At 44.2% G+C, this 12,946-nt stretch overlaps 1 protein-coding gene across 4 annotated transcripts in view; it reads right to left on the bottom strand.

The window, feature by feature from the left end:
- The window catches only part of PLCB1 (phospholipase C beta 1), a 699,686-nt gene that overhangs the window by 74,068 nt on the left and 612,672 nt on the right, over positions 1-12,946 (bottom strand). The window contains exons 32-33 of one of the 4 annotated variants that reach the window (XM_058287542.2): positions 4,979-5,094; positions 3,959-3,977 (exon numbers count right to left, since the gene is read on the bottom strand). The exons of 2 other annotated variants lie outside the window; for them this stretch is intronic. In XM_058287542.2, the coding sequence (XP_058143525.1) occupies positions 4,996-5,094 (99 nt within the window). In that variant the 3' untranslated portion in view covers positions 3,959-3,977; positions 4,979-4,995. Of the gene's footprint in view, positions 1-3,958; positions 3,978-4,978; positions 5,095-12,946 lie in introns of those variants that run through there. One more of the 4 variants, XM_004470680.5, reaches the window with a different exon arrangement.

The following is a 12,946-nucleotide window of genomic DNA, read 5'->3' as shown; positions in this document are numbered from 1 at the left end:
CCAGGGATTGAACCCGGGACCTTGCATGTGGGAACCCGGTGCTCAACCACTGGGCCACATCCGCTCCTCTGAGTTGATTTTTTCATTTGTTTTGTTTGTTTGTTGTTGTTGTTGTTGTTGTTTTAGGAGACACCAGGAACCAAACCTGGGACCTCCCATGTGGGAAGCAGGTGCTCAACCACTTGAGCCACATCCATTCCTGTTTACATTTAAATACAAATAAAACAAATGAAATTAAAAATTTAGTTCCTCAATTTCCTTAATCACATTTCAAAAGCTCAATAACCACCTCTGGCTAGTGGCTACTGCACTGGCCAGCTTAGACATTGAACGATTCTATCATCAGAGAAAGTTCTGTTGGACGTGGCCATAAACTAGACTTGTGAGACCTTAATGTGGCGGGGGGAGGGGCATGCATTTTTGGTATCTTTTTATATTCCTGGTTCCAAGGCCAGTGCCTGTTATTTACAGTAGATGTTCAATAGTTATTGGATTAATAAAGGGAAAGTGAACACTTCACCCAGTTGTAGCTATTAAAGTATTCATAGTTCCCAGAGGCCACAGAAATAAACACATACGTATAAATTTATTTTTTTTGTTACTGACGATTAAAAAGCTAAAGATAGGCAATTTTCATTTTTTCCCGGGATGGGAAGACCAACATGCATCAAGATATAATTATAGAATTCATTTCTCAGGTGTTAATATAGCAATCTATAGTTGTTAATTCTGAAGCACAAATCGATTCTAATTTATTTTTTCTAGGTCATCGCTGCTCCATTGTTCTATAAGTGACCCTATGGACTCATTAAATCTTTCAGCACGATATTTATGCAACCCTATTTAATGAGTCCTCCAACACCCTGAATTCTCTGGCTCTCATACCTATTATTTTTGTGACAAACTCCTGACTTTAATTAATCCTATCCTCCATGGCCTCGAAGGGGAGCTTGAAAAGGTCACCCCTGCTTACAGACGCCCCCTGTGTGGCCACATCTAAAGATCTTCAAAGAGACAACAGAACGACCCTCGGGAATCTGTTTAGGTGCGTCGATATTCCCACTCTCAGAAAATCATCTTTCAGACTTCAATCTTTCATAATTTAGCCCAAGGCAGTTCCTCTCATTCCAGGGGAAAAGGAGAACAGGGTCATCTGCCACATGCTCTACCGAAGGCCCCTCCTGCCCGACGCCTGAAGACTTAAATATTATCTTAAAGAAGTTTCACTTCCAAGAAGCTTAAAATCCTTGATTTTACGAAGTTTCCTTAGAGTTCCTCATCTCCTCAGAGGTGAACACGAAGGCCTAGTAAGCATTATTGGGATGAGTAAACAAAAACCAGAACAACACGCAGAACAAATGAAACGGGCCCCGATGCCCAGACCTGCCCTGCGCTGCGTGGCTCAGGTGGGAGGAGCGGGTCTGGCTGGACTTCAAGGGGGAGAAGCGATGCTGGGGCTTGAGAAGGATTCTGGAGGGGACGGGAAGGACAAAGGGAGTGGTTGAGGCCCCGGGGAGCACACCCCGCTACAGCCCCGCATTTGAACTCAGCCACATGGTACGGAAGTGGAGAGGAACGCAGGGAGAGAGCAAGGCCGAGGTGGCAGGAGGTGGGCGGGCGGCCGGGTAGGCCCTCCCTCGTCTGCCCGTTCAGGGGGGAGTTGGGCGCTTTTGGGGGCACCTCAGCCCCCTTGACCCATGTGAGCGGGCCCACTGCGCCTCCTCCGGACACTGGCTCCCTCGCTGGTGTGGCTGATCCCGACGACAGCCGCCTGCGGTGGCAGCTGCAGCCCGAGAGGTTTCGTGCGGGTGGGTGCTGTCCTCCCAGCCCGGGACCTCCCTAAACTCTAGTCCTGGGAGGCGGTCATCTCCAAACACAAAAGGTCACAAGTAAGTGATGTGAAGCAACTTGAACGTCCTGCCTGGAGACCTGGTGCCTCTCAACGTTGCACTCAGTTTGGGGTCTAGATTCTTGGGGGGTTCGGCTGTGTTCTCGAGGAGCCTGGGGACTCCTGCCAGCAGAGAAACGATGCTTGGAATCCGCGCCTGGTGTCTCCCCTCCAGCCTCTCTAAGGGACGGGCTTCCTTTAGCAGAGAGCCGGTGGTCGCCCCTTCATGGGTGAATAGAGAGACGCCTGGCCGCGGGTCCTCGCTGCTTTCCTGTCCCCAGCAACGTGGCATCCAGACCATCAAAATCATGGTTTCAGACATTTACTCAGAAACCTGAGGGACACAGGGCAGGTGGTTTCCAAGCTTGGGCATTTCTTATACGACCTTGTCTTGTCCATTAACCTTTTTCAACTTCAGTTTCCTCAACGCTCCAATGGCAAGAAAATGATGATAATTTGTGTGATGTGCTTTCAAGGTACTTGACAATCTAGTAAGTGCTCAATAAACATCAGGGGTTATTCTTTTTACTATTACTTAAGTGTCAAGAAAAATAATTTTATGGTCCTGGACTGCTCTATTTTTTTTTTAATAGCACTTCGGAGTTGTGTTTTCTGTAATTTAAACTGGTATATTCTAGAATAAGGCAGGATTTAATAAATATGTGACATGAATTTATAATTTTCTAATGCTATGTTATCAATATTTTAGAAACTGGTCATTCTATAGCTCTTTACACGAAGGTTCATATATACACAACACAATATTATAGCCTCATGTGTTTGTTTTTTAATCTTTCTCTACAGTGACTTGTACCTCTTCAAAAATACAAGTTACCAGTTTGAAAAACCTGCTCCGTTTCACCTATTAATCTCAGGCTGATAGAAGGAATATGCTTTTTATCAATAAAGATTTGCATTTATAAAGTTTTAGAAATCTGAAATTTCAACATTTATGTGATGGGTACTCTTGGGATCAATCTTACTGAAAAATAATTTTTTCTGGCAAATGTGTGATACATTTATGTACTATTTTTATTCATTCATTTTGCTTTCAGTTATAGTATATGAATGGAGATATTTAAGTGAGAGCAAGCAAGAAACATTTGGGGCAATATTAAACTTGGTACAAAAATCTCCTATCTATATACTGCTATAAAAGAACTTTTTGTTCTTTTTTTAAATGCAAAATAGTTTAATGTTTTTAGCAATGAGACCTATTGTTCCATGAAAAGTGTGTGAAATTGGTTTATTTTTATGTCACCTTTTATATGTGGGAAGCAAAAGGGACCACACTAGATGACTAAAGATAATTTTTGTGGGAATATTTATCTCTAGTGAAAATAAATATTCTTGCTAAGCAGACAGCGCAGTTGCCATTCTGATGGAAACACAAGTTGTGAAAGGGCTATCACAAGTCCAATGGTGCAGAGATAAAAAACATAACATTTACGTCTCTATTACATTTATTTAGAAAAATAAAACTCAAGTCATGCTCTGAGCCCCACTGTCACTTGCCTTGCCTGAGAGGATCTGATGTTCTAAGTGTGGTGTCAAATATTTCACCATAGCCCCCCGAATTACCAGCGCAGTAACAAGTGCCACGCCTAAAATCCCAGGCTGCTTACCCTTGACTTATACCTCTCTTAACACTTCCGCCAAATGAAGGAGGCAGTTTCAAGTTCCCCTTGATGGCTTCCTCTATAGCCCAGGAATCTGCACACCTCACCTGGCCCTGCCTCTAGCTGACACCGGCTTTACCTCAAGGTCAACCACGGAGACCAAATCACCACCGCTGAGAGGACTTGGCCAGACCTCATACCCTGGCAGTGACTTTGCTGTCAAATGACTTCTGCTGCCTCTTTCAAGTGGTCACAGTCAGCAGTAAAAAAAAAAATCAAAAGTTAAGGGACAGACTGGTGATGAGGCCCCGAAGTTAAAATACAATAAAACATGAGGAAAGCAGCCTGAAGGTTCTTTACTTTAAAGTGCCTCTTCCAGGCCTGTGAGCCAGGAGAAACGGTAACGCCCCAGCTCCTCACTGGTCAAAGCGGCGTCCAAGAGAAGGTGGCAGCGCCCGCACAGCTGGGAGCTGGTAAGAAATGCAGCGTCTCAGGCCCCGCACAGCTCCTGAGTCAGAACCTGCTTCAACCACACCCTCCGGTAATTCGTGCGGTCACTGCAATTGGACAAGCCCTGAGCTGGAGCATCACTGTAAGTGGCAATTGTCGTAGAGGAAGAGGAAGAATCGAAACCTCTTTCTCAGGAAGGTGTTTTCAATGATGCTTTGACATGTCTCTAAGCCACCTTGCTGCCCCGGTCAACAAATTTTGGAAGAAAACCCATGATCAGCCTCCCCGTAGAAGTCCGTTTTCATTACTTCAGAATAAAGATTTGCTCTCTTCATGGGCGTGAGGCCTCCTTGGTGCCCCAAATGCACACCCTAGGAATGTCTGGGCTGACTTCCTTCCTGTCTGAAGGAACACGATAGAGCTAGGATGCATGTCCTTTTGGCAGGTTCAAGCCCTCTCTAATTTTCAAGCTGCCATCTGGTTCCCGGGAGCCCCTGGGCCAAAGACCCCTCCAGCGAGGTCTATCGTGGACTGGCCCCTTAACATCAAACTAGCATGTGGGAAAACAATTACTTTTGCTGAATTTTTGAAAGGAGGGGAGCAGTAAATTGAGTGGAGTGGGTCGAGAAGATTTCCGCCCCACCTTTTTTTTTTTTTTTAGCAGATTAGGACCATGGGAAAATAGTACAGTGAGAAGTCAGAACGGGAAAAAATGTTTCAAGATGGAATTGATAGTGTGAACGTCAGAGCAAGGTTAAAAAGAAAGCCAGCTTGGCAACTAGAGAAAGAGAAAGAAGAAAGGCCATATGGAAGAACAGAATTTATATCAGGAAGAGAGAACACAGAGGTGAAGAAATAAATGCCAGAGGAAAGTGGGAGCGGACGAGGACAAGGGACCAAGAGCAGGAGAAACGGGGGGAACGTAGAGAAGGGACGGCCGGGGACGAAGCAGCCAGGCCGCGGGCCTGAAACCAGGCGGCGCCACCTTCTCTCAGAAGCGACCCCTCCCATCCAGTCCTACCTGGCCGGAGGGACGTGTCACCACTTGAGAGCTTGAGGGCTGGGGGAGGTAAAGTTGGGGGAAACAGAGGGATCCTCGGGGCAACCTTCCGACAAGAATGAGGAGGAGCCGTCCCCCTGTGTGGAAAAAAAGGGAGGCTGTCATTTTTGTGGCATTGAAATTGCTTTCTAAGTCACCTGGGGCTTCAGACTATTTCCGGTAGCTCCTTTGGGCTGCCTTCTAGAAGGGAGATGTAGTATCTCTAGCAAACTACGCCTCCCCCAACATCTCCAGTGTGGCCTGGCCCTGGCCTCCTGCAAATGCAACGGAAATGGCAGTTAAGTTCTCCTTGTTATTTCCCCGACCCTCAGTGGGTCTGAGATGTTAAATAGGGATCACAACTGTTTCTTTAGAGAAGTTCTCCACAAAACCCCACTGTGGTCAAGAAACTCGAGAAAAGATGGTGTTGAATTACTGACTCAGTTGAACTATGCCGTCTAATGAGTCTGGACCTAATGGCTACACTCTTCTCCGCCCCAAGAGAGAGAACGATCTTTCAGTACTTGACGTAAATTTTGTAAGCCCTCTGCGTAAAGCCATTCACTCAACGAATCTTTACTGTGCACCAAGTCTGTGCCAGGTATTGGCTTAGAACTCAAGACGAAACCTGCATTAAACAGCGCTCCCAAGGAAGCAGGAAGCTAACTAGCATAAGAAGGTGGTAAATGCTATGAAAAACAGAGCAGAACAAAAAGGAGAGGGCATGCCAGGGATGGGAGAGTGGTTGAGGGGGCTGTGAATTTAATTGAACTGGCCAGGGAAGGTCTCTTTGAGAAAAAGACAGTTTGGAGCAAAGGCTTGATGGACAGTTGGGTGAGCAGCCCGGATGGACAGAACGGTTGGTGCAAAGGCCCAGCTTGGGGAGGACTGGCTTGTCTGGGACATGCAAGGAGCCCAGTGTGGCTTGAGCAGAGATCTGGTCAATGAGGAAATGGAGAAGGCAAGTGGCAAAGTGGGGTCAGATTACGCTGGGACTTGTAGGCTTTTGTAGGGACTTGACTTCTATGATGACAGAGATGGGAACACCTGGCGGGTCTTGAATAGAGGAGTGATGGGATGTAATCCATGTTCTACAAGTCGCCTCTGGCCACTCTACCGGGAATGGCCTGGGAGTGGACACAGGTGAGAGAGGAAGCCCAGGTAGAAGGCTGTTGGGAAATCCAGGTGGAAGATGATGGTGGCTTTCACCAGGGTGACAGCGCAGGAGTTGGTACTTTAACAATTATAATGATATCATAACTAATTTATAATTTTCATGTCCTAGGGTTGTTTTTTGTTGTTGTTGTTCCATCTAAAACAAGGACCTGATAACAAATTTAAGAACTGCGATGGCTCATTACTCATTTTCTAAAACCTAAGAGGTAATTTTAAAACATTTTTTAATTAAAAAAAAAGGATATTTAAATTACATAAATGACACATAAAAATATAGGGGGTTCCCATATGCTCCACTCCCACACCTCTCAACCCTCCCTACATTAAAAACTTCTTTCATTAGTGTGGTGCATTCATTGCAATGGGTGAACGCGTTTTGGAGCACTGTGACTGGATTATAGTTTACATTGTAGTTTATAACCTCTCTCACTCAATTCTGTAGGTTATGGCAAGATATATAATGGCCTGTATTTGTCATTGTAATTCTCAAGTCCTGAAAATGCCCCCATATTACACCTCTTTTTCCCTCTCCCTGACTTCAGTACCTCCAGTGGCCACTGTCTCCACAGTAATGATGCATGTTCTTCTGTTGCTGGAATTACAATAAGTCTACAGTAGAATACCAGTAAGTCTACTCTAGTCCATAGTTCATTCCCCAGTCCTGAGGATTCTGGGATGGTGTTGCTCACTCCACCTCTAAATGAGAGGGGCTTTAGTCCCATACTGCTGATGGATGTGAGCTCCCTTTTACCCCATAATAACTAAGGTTCCAAGGTTCCAAGAGAAAGGAAACAAATCCCGTCAATTGAAGCTAGAAGACAAAGTACATCCTATTAGCTATGTGTCACCAAATCATGGACATGCTGTTGGCTACTCTCCCAGAAATGGAGTTCCAGATAGCTAGCATAATTAGCTAGAGAAAAATCCATTTTTACGCCAAAATGGTAAAACACGCTCTTTCCCTCCAACTATATAAAGTTGTGTGTATATGAATGTGTGTGAGCATGAGTTTGTGTGTGTAAGCGTGTTTGTGAGCCTGTTGACACATGAATGTGCATGGGTGTGAATGTGTGATGGCCACACCAGCTACGCAGTGGAGGAGCCATCGGAACTTCAGGAACATTAGGAACTAGTTACCATTTGTTAAGAGTTGAATTGTGTCCCTTCCAGAGATCAGTTCAAGATAACCCCCAGTCCCAGAAATGTGACTTATTTGGAAATAAGGTCTCCAAAGAGGCAATTGGTTAGGGTAGGTGGGCCCTAATTCAACATGACTAGGTGTTCTTACAAGAAGAGAAGAATTTGGGCTCAGAGACAGACCCGGGGACAAAGCCACTTAAAGATGGAGGTGAAGATTGGGGTGGCTCATCCACAAGCCACAGAGTGCCAAGGACTGCTGGCAAACACCAAGCTACAAGAGGCAAAGGAGGGCTTTCTCCTACAGGGGTCAGAAGGTCCATGGCCGTGCTGACACCTTGAGTTTGGACTTCTAGACTCCAGGCCTGTGAGACACATTTCAGTTCTTTTAAGCCACCTAGTTTTCAGGACTTTGCCAGTGCAGTGCTAAAAAGCCAAGACATTATTCTGTCACAAGTCATTCATTAGCAAAAGTTAAAACCAACTGTACTGATAAGATTCTCTGTAATAAGAAGATATTATCTGAGCCTTGGCTTTGGCTACAAATTCAAAGACCTCCTTGTCAAATTCAAATAGATTATCCTCAGCTAATGAGTAAAATAATTGCAGAAGACTTGCCTCGATTGATTTTTGTTGGCAGAAAATTTATCACAGGACTCTAAGATTTGTTAAACTCATTTGGCCTTAGACATAATACCTGGGAAAGAGAGGATGTGCCTCTTTCTCTTGGAAACTGCTTTCCCATTTTGCATGGAAACTTTCTTCAGTGTGTTTTCAGCTCAGGGGGCCTGCATTTGCCCTTTTGCAATATCCTTTTCCTTAGTCTCCACACCTGCCGCCTCACCAATTATTTCTAAACACCTTATATATTTCCTCTTTGGAATTTCTGCAAGTAAATATTTCATTTGGTCAAAACGTGGAAGGCCATGGTCATATCAGGTATGGGTTTCCTGAGATAAATAACATTTTAAAATTCTTTGCTGTAAAAATACTCAGGGTGTGTGTATGACTGTTTCCGTTACTCTAGTTCCACCAAAGCGGGGCTTTGCAAATAAACGTGGGGAATCAAAAACATAATTAGCATTGACAAAATCCATATAAATCACAGACGTTGCCAGGCACACAGAAGAAGGGAAGCCAAAAGACTCTGGGGTTCATGTGTGGTTGTGCAGACTTGTGTCTGTGATGGGTGAAAGCCAGTGGGGTTCACATCCACCTCAGCCTGTTCCTGATGTGAAATCCGACGGCTGCTGTAAAAACCCTGAACCCTGCCTACACACGCACCCTCGCAGGTGGCCAGTGTCCTCTGACTCGCCCATCACACGCTGACACATTTTCTCCACCTCAGGGAAGAAAATAATGGCCAAAGGAAGCGGCAAGAAAGTTGATGGAGTAAAGAAAAGCGGGTGGACTAAACGGTGTCCAGGTAGGTCTCAGCTACAATTTTGTTTCAGTCCCAAACTCAGGCGCCTCACAGAGCCCACAGACGGCACGTCTAGGAAGAGGCCTACGGGGCGGCTTCTCTGCACTAGAGATTGGTTTACGGGTTGGCTCACTGTAACCATGTAATCTAATTTTTCAAAAGAAATCAAATATATAGATGTTTTCACAAGAGTTTTTTCTTTTTTAAATATCCGTGTGATGACTTCGTAATGTGCCAACTTGGCTAGGCTGGACTACATTTCTCAGAAGTTTCTTCGGGGTTCCAGTCAGGAGGTTACCAGGGAGATACTCCTGGCAGTGAAGGCCTGAGGCGGGAGGCGGCGGCCATTTTATAGCACGGGCGTGTTCCTCCGCTGACACCTTCTTGTGGGAAGCAGCAGCTGGGCCTGGGATTGCTCCCCTTTCCCCTGGCTCCCCCTTCAGAAGTCCTGACTCCTGGTGTGCGTGTGTGTGTGTGTCTCCAGCTTGGTGACCAAGAGCCTGTGTCTGCAGGTGTCCCAGCCACCAAGCCTGCTTGTGATTTCCTTCTGGGAAGGGCTTTAGGGTCCAGCATCAGACAGGACAACCCTACAGAGACTACACGGCTATTCTCCACAACTGCGTAAGCCAATTCCCTGTAGCACACATGTGCTCACATACACACTCACCTACACACACAGCTACTGGTTCTGGAGCTCCGGTTGAACCCTGACCGACACAGATGGTACCTAATTCAAACATTTAAAAGACACTAAGTGGCGGAGCTGGTACAGCTCAGTGGTTGAGCTCCGGCTTCCCACATACAAGGCCCCAGGTTCAATCCCTGCCCCCAGTTCCTAAAAATAAACAAACAAACAAAAACAAAACACCACTATTCGGGGACTTTCTATTGCTGGATTTCTGTCCCACTGAAAACAAAACAAAAAAAAAGTTGGATTCCATATTAAAAGCATCTTCTTTAAAGAACCCAAGAACCACAAAAACATAAACGCCCAAACTGAAGGGAACATCAAACCTAGAAAGGAAGCATTTAGGCAAATTGCTTTTGCCCTGATGGGTTGTTCTAATGCTGGAAACTCTGAATTCTCCTTTTGATGAACTTGCAAGGTGAAAAGGCAAAAAGCAAAGCCTGGGGCCTGCCCGAAGTTCAGAATCTAAAGGGAATCTTCCTTCCCATAAGCTAGGATATTCAGATTGCAGACTTGAAAATGAACGAAATAAAACTTCCAGAGGTAAAGGTGCAAACGCTGAAATAAAAAAACTCAGTGGATGAGCAGAATAGCACATTAAATAAAGCATTAATGAACTAGAATAAGGGTCAGAAAAAAACGAAATTGTCTATAGGAAAGAATAGAGAGAAAAAAGATGGAAAATGCGGAAAAGTTAGGAGACAGAGGATAGGGTAAGAAGGTCCATTTCATTGTATATGGAAATATATATATATATGGAATCCTAGAACTAAATGGGAAAATATGACAGAAGCCATATTTGCTTACCTAAGAGGTGAGAATTTCTACAGAACTGAATAAAGTTACCAAGGCCAATCATCTCAAGCATATATTTAGATATATCATAGTAAAACTGCATATATATATATATATATATATATATATATAATAAAATCCTAAATTCAGGCAAAGAGTGGGTATATAAATTACTGTCAAAGAAGTTACACTAAAGCCTCCACAGCAACAGCAGAAGTTAGAGGACAGTGGAATTTAATCCTCAATGCTAAAAGAAAATAATAGCCTAAAATTCTATACCTAGCGAAGATATCATTTCAGAATGAAAGTGAAATCAAGACATTTTCCGACAAAAACAGAAACACCTTCAAGTTTATCCCCAGTAGACCATGAAAGAAGAGAAGTACTTCAAGCAAAATGAAAAGTGTCCCAAATGAATAGTCTGAGACATAGGAATGTGCCAAGAAGGTTGTGAATATGTGGACAAATCTAAATGAACCCAGGCCATATAATAGAAAATAATATCTTGCAAGTTTAAAAATCTATACATAAAATGTACCAAAAAAACTTACAAAAAAATAAAAGGCTACATAAATATATACATATTTCAAAAATAATTTAGGAGGAAAATAATAGCGTTAAAACACTTCAGAAGTCTAGCGTTGCCCAGAAGGGCAGAAGACATGTCTAAGTTTTATATTCAGGAAAATAGTGAATAACTGTATTTTTTTTTTAAAGATTTATTTTATTTATTTCTCTCCTCTTCTCCCACCCCGCCCCAGTTGTCTCTTCTCTGTGTCCATTTGCTGTGTATTCTTTTTGTCGGCTTCTGCTGTTGTCAGCGACACGGGCATCTGTGTTTCTTTTCGTTGCGTCACCTTGTTGTGTCAGCTCTCCATGAGTGCGGTGCTATTCCTGGGCAGGCTGCACTTTCTTTCGTGCTGGGCGGCTCTCCTTAGGGGGCACACTCCTTGCGTGTGGGGCTCCCCTATGCGGGGGACACCCCTGCGTGGCACAGCACTCCTTGTACGCATCAGCACTGCGCATGGGTCAGCTCCACATGGGTCAAGGAGGTCCAAGGTTTGAACCGCAGACCTTCCATGTGGTAGACAGACGCCCTAACCACTGGGCCAAGTCTGCTTCCCTACCTGTATCTTTTAACGGCAATTCTTTGCACCGATAAAAATGAAAAGAAATTTCTTCCACAAAACGAACAATTTGATCAAACCACTGGGTAGGTCAACGAATACTTGGCAATGAGCAAAACAGAGCCTGCAGGCAACCATCTGCCCTCGGCAGCCAGGCTTCCCTGCGAGAAGGTCTGGTGTGGCTGGCAGAGAGAATGCCCTTTTCTCCACTAAGTAGCAAAAGCTTAGAGGAGGCACAGAAAGGAATCACGTAAGAAAGAAGGTTTTACTTTAAATCCCCAAGTATGGGTCTTTCCCCCTGAGCGGGGAAGGCAGTGCTGTCAGGGTCTGGTTCAGAGCCTGGCAGTTGTCCGACAAGACTAACTTTACCCGGAGGGTGAGTCATTCACTCTGTTACAAGGATGTCAGAGGGGAAATGAGGAAAATCAGTCTATACTCCCCGGAGGAAAAAAAAGAGAGAAAGAAAAAAATAGAGCCAGTAGCTACATGATGAAATGCTCTTTGGGTATAAATTAAAATGCCCTAAAGCTTCCTGGATTTCTGTCTTGCTGATGAGCTAAATGAAAGAAAACCTGCGTTCTGAGAAGCAAAGACAAATTAAATGTCAGAGAAAAAGTAAATTACACATCCATCGACTTTTATCAGGTTAAGGCGAAGGTTCATTAAAATGTCCCCCCAAAAGATTATTCTTGCCATGAGAGTCAGTAGCGGGAAAGTGATCAATATACATTGGAATATTCTTAGCAGATTCAGGGCAACTCCTGATTAACGATGTTTCAACATGGTAAAACAAATCTCTTTGAAGTATTCAGGAAAGAGGCAGAAGGTCCTCAATTGAACACACAGCGAAGGTTTAGCTTCTCTGCACTGGGGTTTGAGTTCTTGAGTTGTTTCCAACGCTCTTTACAGCACTCTTTTCCTATTGGCTTTGGAAAGTCAGGTATGGAAATCCCGAGGAAACCAATTATGTCCCTGAGTTGAAAGATGGGCCAGAGTTCACTGAATCCATCTTAACTCTGTAGCTATAGACTTCATAAAAAGACAGACCTTGAGCAAAACTGATAACGGCAAACACTCGGGGATGAATCAAATACCTCCCACGAGGAGGCACAGAGCTGAGCATTTCTCCAGAATTTAGAATGACTCTGAAAAGGAGATGGGCGTTCTCTTTGAAGAATGCCTGCAGTTGTTATCCACAACTTAATAAATTTCAGTGGGACTTATATACTGCACACACAATGTGATTTTACGCCCAATTGAGGGCCAACATACTTATCTATTGCACAAGTTGCCTCCAGAGATCACATCCTCCCTCAAAAGTTACATGCAAAAGCGAGTCTCATTGAACATCTCTTTTTTAATGGGAATAAATGAGCTCTGAAGGTGCAGGACGCATAGGACATGCTATAATAAACTCATATGGTGGCTGGCCACATTTGGTTCCCTACGAAATACAAACCAACAAGCTTGTGCAGGGAATGAGGTAGATTTTTACCTTGACTTGGATTGGGGAACATTCTCTAGGACTGTTTTGTTTCAAGATGGTAAAATGTAGGGAAGTTGAGGTGAACCTTCCAGGTGATGAGCACATCGTTGAATAAATG

This window comes from Dasypus novemcinctus, chromosome 24, assembly GCF_030445035.2.
Source record: "Dasypus novemcinctus isolate mDasNov1 chromosome 24, mDasNov1.1.hap2, whole genome shotgun sequence".
Lineage (NCBI taxonomy): Eukaryota > Metazoa > Chordata > Mammalia > Cingulata > Dasypodidae > Dasypus > Dasypus novemcinctus.
Note: the sequence above shows the minus strand (reverse complement) of the source record. Positions and strands in the feature narration are given on the sequence as shown.